The following is a 21023-nucleotide window of genomic DNA, read 5'->3' on the forward strand; positions in this document are numbered from 1 at the left end:
GGGGCAGATGTAACATGTGCAGAGAGAAATAGATTTGTGTGAGTTATTTTGTTTCTGTGCAGGGTAAATACTGGCTGCATTATTTTCACACTGCAATTTAGATTTCCGTTTCAATACACCCCACCCAAATGTAACTCTATCTGCACATATTACATCTACCCCACCTGCAGTGCACATGGTTTTGCTCATTTGTACTGCAATCAGATCTGAATAAGGGCTAAAGTTTATTTTTTTTAATGCACATTAGCACTTTTATATAGGACAAATAATATGCTATCACAGTTAATAAAATATTATAATTACCTATAGATATTAGGGCAGTATAATACATATACATAAAAGATGGACAGTATGGTGCAACTATTGCTTGACAAAATATGATTAAAAAATGTGTGAAAAATAAAAGACTCAAACGTTTGTGGATTACATAAAAGACTCACATAAGTAACATGCCACAGTGCCTACATTATTGTTTTGCTAAAGTATTAAATAAATGATCATATCAATTTTAACCAGCATTATAATTAACATATATTGTGTCACATAAATGTGTTATACATCTATTCTACTGGCTAATTATTTTACAATACATACAAATAGTAGGCTACTGTCTCTTTATGTAAAAAATTGTTCCTTTTATCCTGATAATGAAATGTTGCTTTACTTACTGTGAAGTTAAGTAAAAAATATAATAAAGCTTCCAGGGCCTCTTACTGGGAAACAATATAAAAATAGCGGTACTCCCCAGAGACACAGACCTACAAGTAAACAATGGACACCAATACTAAGCAGCCTCATGATAACTCTCTTGGGATTAGTGTTCAATTCAACCGCAATTCATCAAATTCACACTGTGTTCAATTGGTAGAAAATGTAGGCCCGAGTGAGATTTGTATTGCTGAGATGTCTTAGTGGAGAATGGTATATGCTAGAACTTTGCTGGAATCAAATATATTGAAGATTAAATATGATATAGTAAGCAGGGAATCCATTTGACTAAAAGTTTAAAAAAAAATACTAGTCATACAATTTTCTAAGTCTCTAGCACAATGATTTATATTAGTGTTTAATAAACAGGTACAGACAATATACAGTAATTGCCACACATAAATGTGTCCTCATACAATTTAGCTGCAGTTATGCCGAACAGACCCTCCTGGCACACCAGGTGACCAAGTAACATGATACTTAATATACAGACTCAGCTGCCCACATATATACTATAAGTGTTGCATATCAGATTAATTGGTGTAGTCTGCTGGTGCATCCCAAGATGCATTTTGGATCGATAAAGATGTCAACACTAGCCGAATTACACAGGACCTGGCAGCTCTCTCGCACCAGGTACCTCGCTCTCATGGCATATTGATGAGGCTAGGTGTATGAGAATAAATGTGTGGCAAAAAACAGACTAATGGAAATCACATAACAAAAAAAACAATATCTTGAGGAAGAAGCATGTCATTTTTCTAGATGGGTTGGGCAAATTTCAAGCCATTACAGTTTTGAGTTGTTGAATCACCACAGAGCAGAAATCAAAACTGGTGTGTCATTATATGCCGCATACTGTAAGCAGAGGTACAAAAATAAAAAAAAAGATTGTGGGTGGGGTTCAGGGGCAAATGCAGGATTTTCAGAAGGGGGTTTCCAGAGGGGCGGAGCAAAGCCGGGTCAGTTAAAGTATTATAGATAGACCAAAAGTATATAAATAATAATAATAATAATAAATATATATATATATATATATATATAGTGGAGTGGGCTTTTTATTCATAATTTTCTGGTGGGAGGACAGCTTGCTTGACTGCAGATATCTCCAGTTTCCGAAAATAGATTTCTTAGATTTTAATGGAATTAAAAACTAGAGAATCCCACCTACCAAATGATACTATGGATTAGGGGATCACAGTTCAGGAGGCAGAGTAATCTGCCGGGTATATAAATCTACATACCAAGTGTGTGGAGCTGGAGCAGTAACCAGCTGCTGGAAGGCTGATATCTCTGGTTCTGGGAACAGTAGAGACAAGCTACTAGCGTCCATCAAAGGGGGAGAGTCCCAGCTTTTGGAAAATACCCTCAGAAAAACTATACAACAGACAGAACCTGAAATATCTGACTGGGAAAAGCAATTAACAGGCTTGGATGGGGACCATTGCTTTGAAGTCAGATATCTCCGGTTCCCAAGGGCTGGTTTTTAAAATTCTTGTACCCATGGAAAGAGGGGGCCCTCAGCTTTTCAAGGGGTTCAAGCAAGAAAGTAGCCAAAGCTTATGTGTGATATTTTTAGTGGTACAAACAAGTCCTTTTTGAGCAAAACTAAAGTAATTTGTTGAGGGAATCTTTCCTACTAAAGGGGTGTACACACGGTGCGAAAGTAGAGTGATTTTGACTATGCTGATTTTGTCTTAGCCCAAGGGAGATTTTGACTAAACCCATTAGTGATTTTGACTCAAAATACACTGTGACAAGTGGCTCAGTCAAAATTGCCTTGTCTGCACAATGCATTTCACGGGGCAGCAACGATGCAGAGGGGCTGCACATCTCTATCACCTGTAGGGAAAAGCACACACAGTGCGATTCTGGCTAGTTAGCTAGGCAATTGTGATTATCTAATCAAAATTGCCCTGCTAGTCGCACCGTGTGTACACCTATAAAGGTGGCCATACACACGCAGATTTATCTGCAGATCTGTCTGGTTGGAACAAAAACATGGTTATGGATGAGAGCAAATGACAGTTGACCATTTGCTTGAAAATGCTGGACAAACTGTCACTCATCCATAACCATGTTTTAAGGCCCCCATACACTATGCGATTTTCAGACGATTTCACCCGATTTCGGCCCCTTGGGCCGATAAATCGGTTGAAATCGGCCGAAAATCGCATGTGTTTGACATCTGATCTGATCTGATGCGCGGTCCCGTGCGCATCAGATCGGATCAGGGCGTCGGACCTGCTGAACATCAGATATATCTGAATCTGACCCATCATGGGCACATCGTGGGTGCTTTTTAGCACCCACGATGTTTCAGATCCGATATATCTCCTGGTACCACCTTCCTGCGCCGCTGTGGTCCTCCTCCAACCCCCAGTGTAGAAACAGCAGCAGCAGCCGGAACTTATGTCACAGGAAGTGACAGGCACCACGGGACTGAGGGCGGCAGTCAGTGAGAGTCTTCCCTGCTGCTCGTCCTAGATGTCAGCACACACAGCAGAGCCCCCAGACTTTCCTCTGCTGCTATATGACACCTGAACGGGCAGCAAAGCCCGGACAACATCCCCCTCCCCTCTCCCGTGCTGCTGATTGTCAGCTTGTTCAGAAGAGCATGGACGCTCCCTCTCCCCTGCTTCTGGATGACAGCACGGGCAGACTCCCCCTCTCTCTCTCTCCCCTGTGTGTGCCTGAATAAATTACGGTACTATTGTTCTCTCTAGTGTAGCAAGCAGCAGTGACTATATACTGCTGGTTATAATGGGAAGTGTCCAAATACCTCTTTAACCTCTATTAATACTGTTATGCAAACGGTCTCTGGTGGAACTGCCTGGGCTGGTCCTATCTCCCTGACTCTCCCTCTTGGCCACTGGTTTATGTTCAGGATAATTGGATACTAGTGACAAACTTCTATTCCTGCTAGTTACTTTCCTAAGACGTAACTGATATTGCATCTCTTTGGATACTTTGGATCTTATATAGCGCAGCAGATTCCATTACAGCGTCTTATATAGTGCAGCAGATGCCGTTACAGCGTCTTATATAGCGCAGCAGATTCCGTTACAGTGTCTTATATAATGCAGCAGATTCCGTTACAGTGTCTTATATAGCGCAGCAGATTCCGTTACAGTGTCTTATATAAAGCAGCAGATTCCGTTACAGTGTCTTATATAGCGCAGCAGATTCCGTTATAGTGTCTTATATAGCGCAGCAGATTCCGTTATAGTGTCTTATATAGTGCAGCAGATTCCGTTACAGCTTCTTATATAGCGCAGCAGATTCCGTTACAGCGTCTTATATAGCGCAGCAGATTCCGTTACAGCGTGTTATATAGTGCAGCAGATTCCGTTACAGCGTCTTATATAGCGCAGCAGATTCCGTTACAGCGTCTTATATAGCGCAGCAGATTCCGTTACAGCGTCTTATATAGCGCAGCAGATTCCGTTACAGCGTGTTATATAGTGCAGCAGATTCCGTTACAGCATCTTATATAGCGCAGCAGATTCCGTTACAGCGTATTATATAGCGCAGCAGATTCCGTTAGTGTCTTATATAGCTCAGCACATTCCGTTATAGTGTCTTATATAGCGCAGCAGATTCCGTTACAGTGTCTTATATAGCGTAGCAGATTCCGTTACAGTGTCTTATACAGTGCAGCAGATTCCGTTAGTGTCTTATATAGCGCAGCAGATTCCGTTACAGCGTCTTATATAGCGCAGCAGATTCCGTTACAGCGTGTTATATAGTGCAGCAGATTCCGTTACAGCGTCTTATATAGCGCAGCAGATTCCGTTACAGCGTCTTATATAGCGCAGCAGATTCCGTTAGTGTCTTATATAGCTCAGCACATTCCGTTATAGTGTCTTATATAGCGCAGCAGATTCCGTTACAGTGTCTTATATAGCGTAGCAGATTCCGTTACAGTGTCTTATACAGTGCAGCAGATTCCGTTAGTGTCTTATATAGCGCAGCAGATTCCGTTACAGCGTCTTATATAGTGCAGCAGATTCCGTTAAAGCGTCTTATATAGCGCAGCACATTCCGTTATAGTGTCTTATATAGCGCAGCAGATTCCGTTATAGTGTCTTATATAGCGCAGCAGATTCCGTTACAGTGTCTTATATAGCGCAGCAGATTCCGTTACAGTGTCTTATACAGTGCAGCAGATTGCGTTAGTGTCTTATATAGCGCAGCAGATTCCGTTATATACTATATATACATATACCGCCATTCTCATTTTCTCAGAACAGTAATACCTGCAAGGTATAGCACTGTTCAGGCCACTCCCTAGAGCCATCCCATCAGATAAATCTCATGGCACATCCAATTTGCGTCAGATAAATCATGTGATTAATCACATGTGATAAATCACATGTGATTTATCTGATGCAAATTGGATGTAAAAAATGGCACGTCAAGTGTCAAATTGTATGTAGGCCTCCTGGGAAGCTGCCAGGGAAGTTCAGGGGAAATCAGATGCAATTTTCCAGGTCAGACAAATCTCATAGTGTATGGGGGCCTTTAGTTCCAACCAGCCAGATCTGAAGATAAATCTTACTAGTGTATGGGCACCTTAAGACTATAAATCATCACAGGATATAAATCAAATACAGACCTTAACCTTCAAAGAGAATGAATCAAGATAAGTAAGAGCCCCCTGCTTATCTGACAGGAAAATCCTGGTTTAAGAACACATGAAAGATAGACACATACACAGGTGCAAATAATCAATTATTGTATTAAAAGTGTTAAAACCCAAGGGTGATTGTGTGGCAAGGAGTAGTCCTCGAAATACAGTATAAAGATGTGTGTCTGTAAGCGATTTAAGGACAGATGTATCAAGCTTCAAAAAGTGATAAAATGAAGAAGTATAAAGAACCAGCCAATCAGCACCTAACTGCCATGTTACAGTCTGTGTTTGAAAAATGACAGGTAGGAGCTGATTAGCTGTTTGTTTATCACTCTCATTTTATCACTTTTTAAAGCTTGATACATCTGGCCCTTATTGTCATTCACTGATTAAGCAATATGGTGAGGATGTCCAATTTATAGTATGATTATTTTCATTAAATTGGTCTTTACTTTAGCGCAGTCTCGTTTTCATTCATTTAACTTATAGTATGTCCACCTATATTTTAGAGAGTTAAATTGAATGGCAGAATGTATATTACAAAAGCAGAGGTACCAAATAGTTTCTGAATTAAGGATAATCCAATAGCCCTTCAGAAAATAATAAAAGTAACTCACATTCCTCTATAACAACAGTATTTGGGGGTTATTCATACCTGATCCCACGGCTGTAAATTCACAGGTCATGCGACTGCACATGTGTACAGACCTTTGTGCGCATGCATGAGGCCATCCTTTGATAAAATCAGGTATGGATCATTGGATAGACAGACATTAGGTCTACAAACATTAGATCGACCACTGAAGTTCGACATGCATGACGGTGGACGTGACTGAAGGTCGACATGCATGTATGTCAACATGACTGATGGTTGACATATGTTAGGTCAACAGGGTCATTAGGTCGACACAAGGATTCGGTCAACATGGGAAATGTTGACATTCAAAAGGTCAACATGTTTTTTTTTTCACTTTTTTTGTCCCCAATGTCGACACAGTTGACATGTACACTAAAAAAGAAAGTGCATTGCAACCCTTCGCATGGCTCGCTATGATCGCCATGCTTTGGGCACTATTTTATTCTCCCACCACGCCCTAGTGGATGGTAGGGCATCAAATACCGCCTGTCCGCACACGTTGGCTCAAAAAAAAAAAAGTAAAAAACCCCATGTTGGTCTTTTGACTGTTAACCTTCCCCGTGTCGACCTAATGCTTGTGTCGACCTAACCCATGTCGACCTACAGTCATGTTGACCTTCATGTATGTCGACATAATGCTTGTTGACCTAATGCACCTAGGGACCGTAACCCGATAAAATCTTGCTCATTTTTGGTCTGCTGGACGTATGCAGGTTGCAGGCAGAAAGCTGGAATTGTGCCTGATGACCAGCTGTTGGTACTTGTGAGTTATCTGGACGCCCGATTTTTTGATTGTATGCCTTAAGTTAAGGCATACAATCAGATACGATGCGATGCGATATCGCATCGCATCGCATCGCATCGCATGCGACCATCGGATGCGATGACCCGATTTTTCCATAGGAATCAATGTTAAAATGATTCCTATGGAAAAAGGGGTCCTTTTCATACCCCTACTATCCAAGTGGGCATGGAGTTGGATATAAACCTGTGGCGAGCGTAGCGAGCCACCGAGCCCGAAGCGTGGCGAGCGAAGCGAGCCCCGCGAGGGGACGGTATTCCGTGTCCCCTCGCGGGGCTCGCTACGCTCGCCACGCTTCGGGCTCGGTGGCTCGCTACGCTCGCCACAGGTTTATATCCAACTCCATGCCCACTTGGATAGTAGGGGTATGAAAAGGACCCCTTTTTCCCATTGAATTCCATGTTAAAATGGACTCAGTCCATTTTAACATTGATTCCTATGGAAAAATCGGGTCATCGCATCGCATCGCATCGCATCGCATCCGATGGTCGCATGCGATGCGATGCGATGTGCCCGATCCGACCCGATTTTGAAATCGGGCGTCCGGATAACTCACAAGTACCCAGCTGTTTTCTAGGAGTGTCACGGAAAATGTAGGCATACTCAGGTGTTTGACGGGATGGAGTGTGACGTCACCTCCGGCCCCAATCCGTATGTTTCTATCACAGCCTTTGTGTAAGTCCTGGGCTAAGCACAGACTGCTCACAGTGGAAAAATCATTTGATGGTGAGCGCCTTGTGTATGGATTTGCAGCTAATTTCTCAGGCTTGCATAGGCGGGATTTCACTCTGACTAGGCGGCGTGAACATGATCAGAGGGTTTTGCAATTTAGCAGAGCAACGATCAGGTCTGAATAACCCCCATTGATAAAACATAACCTTTATTTTGATTTAGAATTGAATACTCTGTGGGTATATTTACTTGTTGGTTGTTTTGAAATTAAAATGTACTTTCAAAGCTTTGCACTTATTAATAATGCACTTCTTAATCCTGAGCTGTTATACCCCTGCCATTTTTGGCCTTACTACACATCTGGGCAACCTTTATGAACAAATATGGCTGTCTGCAGGTTACAGTGTCATATATTACATTTTATTGGATTTGTTTTATTGTATTAAATTTAGCTATAAGGAAGCACATTTCTGAAAATTCCGTACAGAATAATGAAGCAAAATGCCTTCCAATAAAGTAGAGTAAGTTACAGAATGAATGTAATGTAATCTACTCGACTGCTTCTCTAAAAAAAAATAATTGGTAAAAATAAAATCTCTACCTCTTGATACAAGTCACTGAGATCCCCATGATGTGCTTGTCTGGAACACCCTGGGTACTCTTTCACACAACATGAGTCAGGGGGCCAATCCATCTCTGTCATCTCCAGCCAGTCTGTCAGATACACAACTCCGCAGCACCTGAACTGTTAAGCAATAAAGACATGCCATCATTTATCTTACACGTAATTGTACCACAGACCATAAGAAATGAACTAAAAGCAATCATGCTCCTCCAAGAGGAAACAGCTTGCTATGTATTGACAAAACCATTCTGCATAATGATAGCATTTTATTCTTAAGTAATGCATGCACATATACTGCAATAAATTATACACATCATCTTATCTAGTGCGACAACCCAATCCTGGCAGAACCTTGATCACACCTTATTTGCTTTATTATTTAAATTACATTTGAGGCATGATTAACGACACATAGCACATCATCCTTTATACAGAACTGATCTCTGAATGTTACTGTTGATCAAGTGTGAAAACAAAACCTTGTACTTCAGGGTTGGAAAAATAATATATGGAGATAAATGGTACAAGTAAAAATATTTATGCAAAAGAGAAAGAGAACATCCTTAGACAGAGAAATTATTTGGGTAAATATTTAACTGCTGTAAAAAAAAAAATTCAATTAATTAACCATATACAAGACACCGACAATATTGATGGTGCCATGAAAACGAATGACCTGTGGCTATACACTGAATTATATTGTTACCTATATCACAGGTTCTCAAAGTCGGTCCTCAGGACCCCACACAGTGCATGTTTTGCAGGTCTCCTCACAGAATCGCAAGTGAAGTAATTAGCTTCACCTGTGGATCTTTTAAACTGTGTCAATGAGTAATGAGTGCAGCTGTGCACCTGCCGGGTGATCTGGAAAACGTGAACTGTGTGGGGTCCTGAGGACCAACTTTGAGAACCCCTGACCTATATCATTCAATGCCATCACCGGGGCCCCTCCTAACATGAGGTTACTGATAATATTGTCAAATGCCTGCATGTTCAGACAATCGGGCATAAAGTTAATGATCCGCGGGAGTGAGCATCGCTAATGATATAGTGGGTACACACTGAATGATATGCACAATATTGTTATCATGCATATCATTCCTGCAGGTTGTATAGTGTGTACCCAGCTTAAGGCCTGGAAAAGTGTAGTATGAAATGTCAGCAGAATTATGAATTTCAACTTTTACATTTGGTCTACAATAGTGGTCAAAGTGGCAAATTTTAAGTAGAGGTATGGCAAACTAAGACACACTATATCATGCCCCAAGAAAGGTGCTTAGTCACTAAAAAGGGGGTGTGTTGAAAAGATGACAGTGACACAGACTGGGGTGGTAATGCTAACACTGACTTATAGAGAGCCACTGACACACTTACACACAGACGCTGACACACACAGACAGATGCTAACACTGACACACAGATGCTGACACACAAAAAGATGGATGTTCACACACTGACAGAAGCTGACACATGGACACAGAGATGCTGAAACACTGATAGACACTGATATGCTCACAAATAGACACTGACAGGTGCCAACACACCGACAAATGCTGATTATTCAAGGAGGTTGAAACATAGACAGATGCTGCCATACACACAGACACTGATACACAGACGGAAGCTAACACACAGGCCCTGACACAGACAGATACTGATACACTGACTGAGATTGACACATTAATGATGACACACTAAACCCAACACACTGACAGATGCTGACACACAAACACACAGCCGCTGACAGGCATATGTTGACACAATGATGCTTACACACCCACAGAATTATAAGCATTGACACATGGATGCTGACATGCAGACACACAATGATACTGGCACATTGACAGGTGCTGACACATGGACACACAGGCAGATGCTAGCACACATACGCTGACATATGGCGGGGTGCCACGCATTCCGGCACTCACCTGCTCCGGTCGCTCCGTCGCTCTACAAGGGGGTGCCCAGTAATGCGGCAGGGGGCGCTGCGATGTTCAATGGGAGGGGACAGGAGGGGGCGGGTGCGATGCGGCTAGGATCGCGGAGTAACTCCATGGGGGGTGATGTGGCGGTGGGGGCCGCCGAGTCACTCCAGTGGGGGAGATGGGGGGGAGAGTTGACGCTAACCTCCATCCACGGGGACCTGCTCCTAACTGCTGCCCTGCAGTGGCCGGTGCCCTAGGAAAATGCCTAAGGCTGCCTAGTGGTTGCGCCGGCCCTGCACATGGACACACTTACATTGACTGATGCTGACACTCCTACCCTGACACACTAACAGATGCTGACAAATGGACCAACACTGATACACTGATGCCAACACATAGACAGGTGCTAACACAGACACACTAATGCTGACACATAGATGGACACTGACACCTGCCATTTTGCCTCCCTGTACAAGTTAGCCACAGCTGCCAGTTGGGTGGGGGGAGCAGAGACACAGCCGCTGGGAGGGTAGGGAGTGGGAGTAAATACAGTGGCCAGATGAGAAGGGCAGTGGAGACACAGCCGCCGGGTGAGAAGGGGGGCTGTAGACACAGCTGCCAGATGACAAAAAGGAAGTGGGGGGAGAGCTTGGGGACAGAAGCAGCTTCTGGGTTGCTTGGAGATGAGGGGAAGGTGTTACACAGTGCCTGATTAGTGACAGGAAAGAAAAACTGTTCCTGAAGTTCTGACATGACATACTGGGGTATACCAGCACACTTCAATTATTGGTTCGCAAGCAAAATAATTTCGACAATTAATATGTCGACACCCTAACCAAAATGAATATTTTGGTGTTGGTTTGCATAGAGGCAAACTGGAGACGATCTTATGAAATTAGTTTAAAACTTAACTTTTAATCTCGATTTCTTAAAATAGGTGACAAGAGCTAGTTGATCATTTAAAAAAAAGTGTATTCTAAGAAATCAAGATTAAAAGTTAAGTATTAAACTACTGTATGTCTAGAAGGGATCACTGCTGCAATCTGGAGTCTGCACAGGTGCACAGTCAGCCTGGGGAAATTACTGGAGCAGTAACATAGTCTGCCTTGGAGATATAGAAGTCTGTATAAAACTCAAAGCAAAGTTACTGTAAGACAAACTCTGAGAAAACTGCAGGAAAAGAGAAAAGGGTACTTATGTAATATCTGGGCTCCCGTTTTTCTTATGAGACCGCGTCCCCTCGCCCCGCTTCGGGCACGGTGGCTCGCTGCGGTCGCCACACTATATAAAATCAACTCCATGCGTAGTTGGATAGTAGGGGTATGAAAAAATGGGGTGCATTTAACATGGGAGCCCAGTTAATACATAAGTACTGAGAAAATCCCTTTACATCCATCCAAGAAAAGTATTGGCAAATTTGCCCTGAACAAAAATTGTGTATGGAAAATCGACTTTAGAAAAATAATTCCATTTTTATCATATGAATTAGCAGTAGTGTTATAAAGGATCCGATAACATCTATTACATGGTGGACCCTAAAGAAATCCTGCCGCTTAAGTTCTAGTGAGACTTGACAAATTCTCCTGGCTGCGTATACTGGAAGTGGGGCACACGGGACCGGAAGTTCCTCTAGTGTTAGCCACACTCGACTGGAAGGAGGACGGGCCCCTGCTGTACAAGGCAGCTATGGATTGGCTAATTAGATAGTGATCACATGTCTAGTTAGAAATCCTCAGATTGGGCATCTGTGGTATAAGAATCAGCTCCGGAACCATCTACTGCACATTCTCCTTGACAAAGACCTCAGTGGAGGTCGAAACCCGTTAGTGGGAGCCAGGGACATATACAGGACAGAAGGCGGACCAGAGAAAGACCAGGAAATTGAAAGAGGTGTAAGATAAGATAAGAATACTTTATTGTTATTAACAATACACCACAACGAATGCACTGTCAACAAAACTTTACACAAGAACCTGCACAAAAGAAAACACTAAGAGCAATTCCCATGTCACTTTACAGCATTTAGCATGCGAACAGCAGTAGGAAAAAAGATATTTAACATGCGCTTTGTGCGTGCCGGAACACTACAATAGTGTTTTTGTGATGGCAGAACATCAAAAACCTCATATTTTGGATGACTAGGATCTGCTAAAATACAATTTGCTGGGAGCTACAGAAATTATCCATTGGCCCTTATGTGATTTAAGACAGCTAATTAATTACAATTCTCCATCAATAAGGGTAATTGTCCACCTACGCCCTATATACAACCTGGCTTTACATTGTCTTTTGTTATACTTTTGATACTTGTTTTAATAAATAGTACACTATATCTGGACCCATCTGTGTTCTTTCCCCTGTGCAAATCATGGTATACACACCTGCGGAGCAAGCCCAATACAGAAGGAGGAGAGGATCCAGAGATAAGTGACGGGGAGAGCCCTGATTGCTGAATCCCCATTTCGGAGGCGGACAACAGGAGACTCTACGCTCTAAGTAGGGACGTATTGTTGTTACTCTGCACTTTTGCGCTGGTGGAGGGATCACACCTTTTGTGTATTTTACACGTAACTTGTACAAGTTTTAAACCAATTCCATAAGTAACAAATCAAGAGTGTGCCCAAAAAAGCATTTTTGTCTCCAGTTTGCCTCTCTGCAAACCAATCCCAATATATTTGTTTATGTTTATTGAATGCTGGGCGCACCACCAATCCACAACTACGAGAATTATTCACTAAGTAGTTTCTATATTGGTCTCACACAAAATCAACATTATACTCCTTTTTGTCTGTGCGGATCCTCCCATACCCATCACGATTGACACCCTAACCAACCCAACTCGAAAACTAACTCTAAACATAAATGTACAATCAACATTCTCATGTCAATATGTTAAACATTGACATTATGAACATGTTGACCTTTTAACCATATCAACATTTGCTTGTTGACCTTACATCCATGACGACAATCTGATTGTTTTTATTCGGAACCTATTGACCGCAGAGCCGGCCTTAGGCATAGGCAAACTAGGCAATTGCCTAGGGCATTTGGAATGCCTAGGGGCATCAGCAGACTCTGCTGATTAAAATGATATGCAGCATGCCTATATTTTGTGTGTGAGTGAGGCTGTATCTGCATACGAAATAGTGTATTCATGGAAATCACTGTAACATAGCATTCCGTATGCAGGTACAGCCACAGTCGCTCACAGAATATAGGCATGCCGCATATCATTTTAATCATCGGAAGCTCCTTGTGTGTTCTGGTCACATAACAATGCAAATAAGACGAATTTTCAGCAAAAAAGGCACCCAACGTTAGCAGAACTGGCCAGGAGCTGCATGGCCTATTGAGGCAAGATGTATGTGGAAACATCTGTATCCAAGCAGAGGCAGAGGTCACAGTGTTAGCGGCTGTGCGAGTGCTGTCTGCGGGTGGGTTGGTTGTGCAATAGTGTTCCGCATATGTGTAAGGGGCATTATGTGTGTCATGTTTAAATGCATTAATAATGTGCGACATATGTGTAACAGGCATTATGTGTGTCATGTGTATAAGGGCATTAATAATGTGCAACATATGTGTAATGGGCATTATGTGTGTCGTGTATAAGGGCATTAATAATGTGCAACATATGTGTAATGGGCATTATGTGTGTCATGTGTATAAGGGCATTAATAATGTGCAACATATGTGTAAGCGGCATTATGTGTGTCATTATGTGTATGAAGGGCATTAATAAAGGTTGGCATAATGTGTAAGGGGAATTATGGTTATAAGGACATTAATAATGTGTGTCATGTGTAAGGGGCATTACTGTGTGATATTATCAGGGGTGCCGAGTGAAAGGGGTAAAGTGGTACTACTGTGTGATGTAACGTGAATAAGGGACACCATTGCATGATATAATGTGAATAAAGTTGCACTACTGTGTGGCATAATTTGAATTGGGGGTACTATTATGTGGCCATGCCCCTTCCCAGCAAGAACACACCCCTGTTTGGACTGCGCACTGAATGTGTGCACTGTTTCTATTTAAAATATTGCGGATAGGAGCACCAAAATGATGACTGCTATGATGAGGGTTGATGGTGCTGGGAAAGGGGAGCAGGGTCAGAGGAAATAGTGGCGGTGCTAGGGGGCATCAGCCAAAATCTTGCCTAGGGCATCATTTAGGCTAGGGTCGGCTCTGATTGACCGGATGTTGTTTAGTTCAGGGCTAACTATACATTTCATTGTACTGTATATTGTGGTCCTCAGTTTCTATGCTAACCTTAATGAATGCCACAAGTTCTATTACATATGGACTAAAATCATGTCTTTCTGCATTCATGAGTCACAGTCATTTCAAAAGTAGAGTCTTCAAAATTTGGAGAATTTCTATAGTTTGAGGACTATGCATATTTTTGCAACACATATAGTATATAAAAACATTTATTATTATTATTATTATTATTATTATTATTATTATTAATAATAATAATAATAATTATAATAATAATAATAATAATAATAACATTGCTATAGCGCTCCATTCATTAGAACTCAAGGTGTTTAGTTATGAGGCAATTTATGTTCAATTCATTCCTTGTTCCTCTCTGTGCAATGACAAAAGTTAAATATACACTATACTATAGAGTGGACATACTGTCAAATCCTCCCAAATTGCTTCATGAATTGGGTGGTCGCATTGTCCTAATAGATGTTGTGCATTTCCAATGGGACAACTACAAGGACAATGATTATTGTTACATGAAGTGCGTAGTGATATACTGTACATACGATGCACTGTGTCATGCATACAGACACGGTACAATATTGCATCACATAACTTCATTACTGGGTCACACCATCATTTAGGTATGTGCCCAACTTTTCTTCTCATCATTGTGCAGCGCCAGCAATAACGAGTTGTATGAATCACATCTTCACCCTTTCCGAGTAGAACGAGAGGACTCCCTAAAATTCCATAGATTCTGAGAGAGTAGCAAGAAAAATGTGTTTTCAGCAACCAAGAAAATTCAGTAAAGAAGAAAAATAAAATGTATTAATAGCTGGAATTTAATAATGCACAAAGTTATATTTTGACTTAAGTGACTTTTAGTTGTTCTATTGGCTACTACTGCTAATCCTTACTACTATAAGTTGAGTATCCCTTATCCAAATATCTGTTATCCAAATTATTCCAAAAACCATACATTGCAGAAAGTGAAGGACAAAAAAAATCTTGCTAAAAACCTACAGGGGGCATGATATGTAACTGGCACTACTGGTTACATGATATGTTACTGGCACTACTGGGGACATGATATGTAACTGGCACTAAATATGTGCAAGAAAATGATTGTTTGGCATTCAAATTCAGAGCATGAGATAGTATACAAAATTTGTTTCATATTTTGAAACCTTGCTTTATGCGCAAATAAGATATATTTGTGTGTATTTCATGTGTGTGATGTGTTTGTACAACATAAATGCAAGATACTTAAGGATACATCATTGTAATATAAAAATATTCTGAAATACGGAATAATCCGGTATCCAAAATTCTTCAGGTCCTGAGCATTTTAGATAAGGGATACTCAACCTGTACTAGAGAAATGTGCTTATATGTTTTGTACTGTACAAACAGGATGTGAGCCAGGCAACGCCAGAGGAAGAAATGCATCACAAACAGCCTAGGGCAAGAATATATATATATATATATATATATATATATATATATATATATATATATATATATATATAATATAAATCTCCTCTGCTGTTTTTGGTTCGTAGCTCTATGCCTTAATTATAGACTGAGGTTTAATTAAAGTAGTTGACCTCCTACTCAGAATACCTATACTAGAGAAAAACAGCATATTGCCTGTGATTGGAGGGCTACTTCTCTATCTGCACAACAGCAGATCTTCATAAGACAAACATTGTGAAAATAAAATCTAATACAGGTAGTTCCTAACCAAAACCAAGATACTAAGTGTATATTTCCTATGTGTCTCAGCTGTTACATCTCAATGATCATCTGTCCATAATCTGAACTCTCTGATACTGTATGGCCATATACTCTAAACACATTTTATAGTGTATTTCATTGCTTTCTTGTTTTTATATGCGATGCTTATAGTAATGTGTATAATATTGTGTTGTATAAATAGTATAGAGCTAAACTATACTTTACTTATATGCAATTGTTTGTATGTGATTTATTACAGTATTGGCAAAATAATATGACTTGTAGTAAATGTATATAGTTTGTTGCTGTCAGATCCAGGAGGTGGCGCTGTGGAGTTTAAGATGCAGCACAATTTACTTCTAAGCAAGTGAGATATGAAAAAATGTAAAAAAAAAAAAAAAAAAAGGGTTAAAACGTAAGTTTTTTTTAAAATGAAAATACATATAGAATAATTTGCTGGCTTTGTCTTCTTGTCAGAACTATCTCATGGTTGAAAACTAAATTAATATTTGACCTGTAAAACTCAATGTAATAAAAAATCAATGTAATAATAGCAATTGGCCCGACATTTTTTGCAGAGTGTCAATGAGTAAATTAGTATTGTTTGAGAATGGCCACTGCAAAAACTGACCAATGCACTAATGACACTTTAGTCGCACATTGTAGTAGACAGGAGCTAAATAGAGTGGGTCGCTGTGGCACTGTTAATCATCATGTGCTGCTGAGATTTATTTTCTTGCATGCCTGATAAATCATCTTGAACTTTACAGTTATAGACCATGTCTTCATTTGTCAAAGTTCTGAATCCAATGTTTAACTTACTATAATTACTGGAAATGCCTCCAAATTTTTAAACCTTTTGAAGCAAGTAATTTAATCTGCTGGTAACATTGAATTCTCACACTGCTCATGCTATAATTGAAAATCTGTATCTCATTGTTTTATGATTCAAAAGCATCTACAAACATGCATCAGAGTAGAGACTGCTAGAGCAATTGGATCTCTGCATCCCATTTATTAGGCATAAAGCACAAACACCACAGCCTAGTGACTAATATATGGGCACCTTGCAATGATTTATAAAGCATTCACTCATATAGCAAGTGTTACTAGGTAATATGCAAATCCCATTATAGAAGGAAACAAAAAAACAATTTATATTCGCCTTTTTAATTATGCTTGCCAAAAACTAAAGCTTTTTTGTATTACAATTATTCAAACTTGTATTTTTATGTTAATAAAATATAACAGTGGAATTTAATGATGCATATAGGAAGGAGGAATAAAACGGCAGGTATTTTTATTCTGGATTTAGAATCTTGACAATTTCCTATCCGATTGCCAATGAAAACTCTTCTTTCTAAAACTATAACATATTCTTCTACATTACATCTGATCAGAGAATTATAGGAAGAATTACAGGCACATATGGACTAATTTCTCAGAAGCCAATTACCTTAGCCATATATGAATCATGGGAGCAAACAGTTAGGCCTAAAGCACCAACACAGCAGGACAACCGAAACCATTTACAGACAATAGTTTATAGGACACACGTGTAGCTCAGGATCACCTTTTGTTTAAAATATGTTTCCTTTTAACTTTCTGAATTCCAGAAAATCTCTCGGTACTTGTGTAATATCTGGGCGCCTGATTTTTTTATCGGGTCAGAAAAATCGGGTCCATCGCATCGCATGCGATGCGATGGACCCGATTTTTTACATTGGATCCAATGTTAAATGGTGCCTGAGACCCAATTTTACATTGGGTCCAATGTTAAATGCCCCCCAGACCCCATTTTTTATTGTATACCCACCCTGTTCATACCCCCACTATCCAAGTGGGCATGGAGTTGATTTTTATATAGTGTGGTGAGCGCAGCTTCGGGGTGGAACTCTCAGAGACAATGGAGTCAGTGGCCGCTGAGCTCCTACCCTGAAGGGGGTACCTTTTCCATTGTCACCCATTTCTCCATCGCCACATGTCCTTCCCACAGCTAGAGAGGAGCCGATGGACAGAGCACAATAGCGGCGCTCCCTACCCGTGACCTGTTCTCACTGACCGCTCTGGTTATGGACGCCACATGATATGCGAAGTGCAACCTGAGCGATTGAGCGTAACAAAGTGAGGGACAGTTTGCTGTGATCGGCATACAGATAGGGCTGTTAGGCTGGGTAAGTAACAAGACATTGGTTCCCCCAGCACACTGAATAGTATTAGTAACCAAACTTGAACACTACATGATAATAGAATTCAGAGATATTGGTTACATATACCTGCGCAGATTGGTTACTAATACTATTCAGTGTGCTGGGGGAACCAATGTCTTGTTACTTACCCAGTATTAACCCCTCCCTTGCATGCACCTGAATAGTATTACTGAACTAATTTGCGCATCTACCACTATCTGTATGAGGGCTGTTAGGCTGTTGGAATTGGAGAAATACTATACAGCATGCCTGCCCTCCTTCACTGTATATTTACCAGAATGACCCCCTTTACTGTATGTCCCCCATGCCCCCCCTTCAGTTTTTGAACTGACCACCCTTCATTATATGTCCTGCAGCTTGCCCCTTCACAATATGTCCCCCAACCTGACACCTCTTTACTGTAGGTTCTCCAGCCTGACATCCTTCACTGTATGTCTCCCAGCCGTCCCCCCACCCCCCTCTCTGTATGTCTCCCAGACTCAGCTGCCTTCACCCTATGTCTCCTAGCCACCTCATCTGTATTTAAATGTGAGCCAGAGGACAGAGAGGCCAAGCAGGCACTGCAAGAACATAGAAGCTGAAAGGAGACAGGTGTTTGAGCTCCTGCCACCCTCCTCCGCTCCACATGTTGGGGGGAACAAGTTTCCCCTTGCTCCCCTCCACACACACTGCTCCCATTGTAATAAATAAATGTGGAGATACGATTGCAGGGGCAGAGGGGGTGAGATTGCTGAATGATGAGTATGTGGGGTCCGCGGTGGGGGGTGGAGATTCAGTTGATGACAGTTGGAATATTCTGGGATGGTAGAGAGGAGCATACAGTGCATAGTGCTGTGCAGTATATAACAGCGCACAGCTTACTTTGTGTATAGCACTTATGTGTACAGTGCCAGCTGATAAAGGGCGGGTGGCCATAGCGTCCCTGTTCCTCGTCACTGAAGGAATAGGAGGAGCTTGTCTGAGTAATAGTAGAGCAAACCATTTACCGGCACTGTGTAGCCCTCCAGTTGCCGGCGCACTTAGGCAACTGCTTAAAGCTGCCTAAGGGTGGCGCTGCCTAAAGGTGGCGCTGCCCAAGGGTGGCGCTGCTTCTGCAAACAGTACTGGTCAGAATTTATTTTTCGCTTTCCTCCATAAATAGCTATCTTGCTGACATTGGATTCTGAATGTGTCATTGCAGCTCATCCTGTATTCTTGAAACCGTGTTACAGCCGTTTATTGTGCATACTTCACAGTATGGGACACATTTAGCAGTAGTTCCCCCCCCCCAAAATACATACAATATTAGATTCTTAGATTAATGGACTAATATTGTGATTCTTCATTCATACAGTATACACAAACATACTTTCAAACATTTAAAATATATATTTCTGCACTGAATGAAATCTATTATAAAATGCTATAAAACATCTGTCCCCTGACATGCACAGTCAGGGGGGCAAATGGAAATGGAGGAAGAGAAAAAATGGCAACACCACATACAACAACTAGTATGGTTCATTTTATTATATTTGATTATATATGATGGCCTGGAGGGTAGGCAAGAATAGAAACACACAGTATAATATATATGAATCCAAAATCAAATTGCAGGTAGCATTTAATAATAAAAGAACACCATAGATTTATGGATTTAAAAAAAAATCAAATGAATACTTGACTTTAATGGAAATATCAACTTCAATATTTTTTAAACCATTTAGATGCCCGCTATGGATAATAAGATGCTATATAAATGTTAGCAGGTCATTTTATGATTGTGTGCTGATCTGGTGATGTGTAGAATTGAAAAAAGCTGCAACAAAGGTAAAAACATATGCCACAAAAAATAATAAAAGCTGCACTTAGAGAAAATATACCAAATTATCACACAGCGTGCTGGAATTAATTACTTTATATAGAAATGAATAGGTTTAATACAACACTGTATACATTAAAAATAAAGAAATAGAAAACTTTAAAAACAATTCAGGTGATTGATACTGGGATAGGCACCCCTAGAATGTTCCTCTTGATTAGGATCCTGTTCCATATACATGGACTAAATGCACCACTGTTGGACAGGTCAATGAACCACTCACGATTGTGTGGAAGAGTCCTACGCTGAACTGCAGAAAGAGAGATTACCCCTTGGAGTGGTGCCGACGGCTCTGTGTACTTGTTGTAAACATATGGCTGTTGCTGGTGGTGAATAACAAAGTCCTGGTTCAGGAATCCAAATTTGTAATCCACAGATTGGAGGAATGGTAGTGGGGTGTCCGTACCTGATGTGTTTCTCTGGGGGATTCCCAGTTTTTAAAGGTCGACCTCAGGGGCGTAACTATAGCACCGCATCCCCCGCAGGCTTACCTGTCTGCGCGTCCCGGCTCCCCTCCTGGCTTCAATCAATCCTATGGCCGCCCCATAAAGCAGACAGTTCTCTGAAACTGTCTGCGATATGGGGGCGGCCATTTTATCATGGTCCGTCTGCATAGAATTATTAATTGAAGCCAGGAGGGGAGCCGGGACGCGCAGACAGGTAAGCCTGCGGCGATGGGGGGGGGGGCACCGGCGGCCGGGGGAGGCTGGCGGGGAGGGGGGGGAGGCGCCGTCCCCCACATTAACAGTGGGGGGGGGGGGCCAAACCAAGCCAGTGGTGGTCAACCTTTGAAAAAGCTGGGAATCACCCAGCGAACTGCATAATTTCCAATAAGCGCAGCATTTATTCTTTTTTCTTGCACATTTTTATTGGGGACTGACAACCCCCTTACCTAGCTGCTGCTTTTTTGAGTAAGGAGGCCAAGGGTAGCTCCTGTATAACTGTCCCAGAGACATAGAAACATAGAATTTGACGGCAGATAAGAACCACTTGG

At 41.3% G+C, this 21023-nt stretch overlaps 1 protein-coding gene across 3 annotated transcripts in view; it reads right to left on the minus strand.

The window, feature by feature from the left end:
• The window catches only part of TSPAN12 (tetraspanin 12), a 185396-nt gene that overhangs the window by 34808 nt on the left and 129565 nt on the right, over positions 1-21023 (minus strand). For all 3 annotated transcript variants that reach the window (XR_014473434.1, XM_083182821.1, XM_083182822.1), the window contains exon 7: positions 8054-8197. Coding sequence is in view for 2 of the 3 variants with exons in the window: in XM_083182821.1 (XP_083038947.1) it covers positions 8054-8197 (144 nt within the window). In the remaining variant the exon portion in view is untranslated. The remainder of the gene's footprint in view (positions 1-8053; positions 8198-21023) is intronic.

Source organism: Crinia signifera, chromosome 4, assembly GCF_055691185.1.
Source record: "Crinia signifera chromosome 4, ASM5569118v1, whole genome shotgun sequence".
Lineage (NCBI taxonomy): Eukaryota > Metazoa > Chordata > Amphibia > Anura > Myobatrachidae > Crinia > Crinia signifera.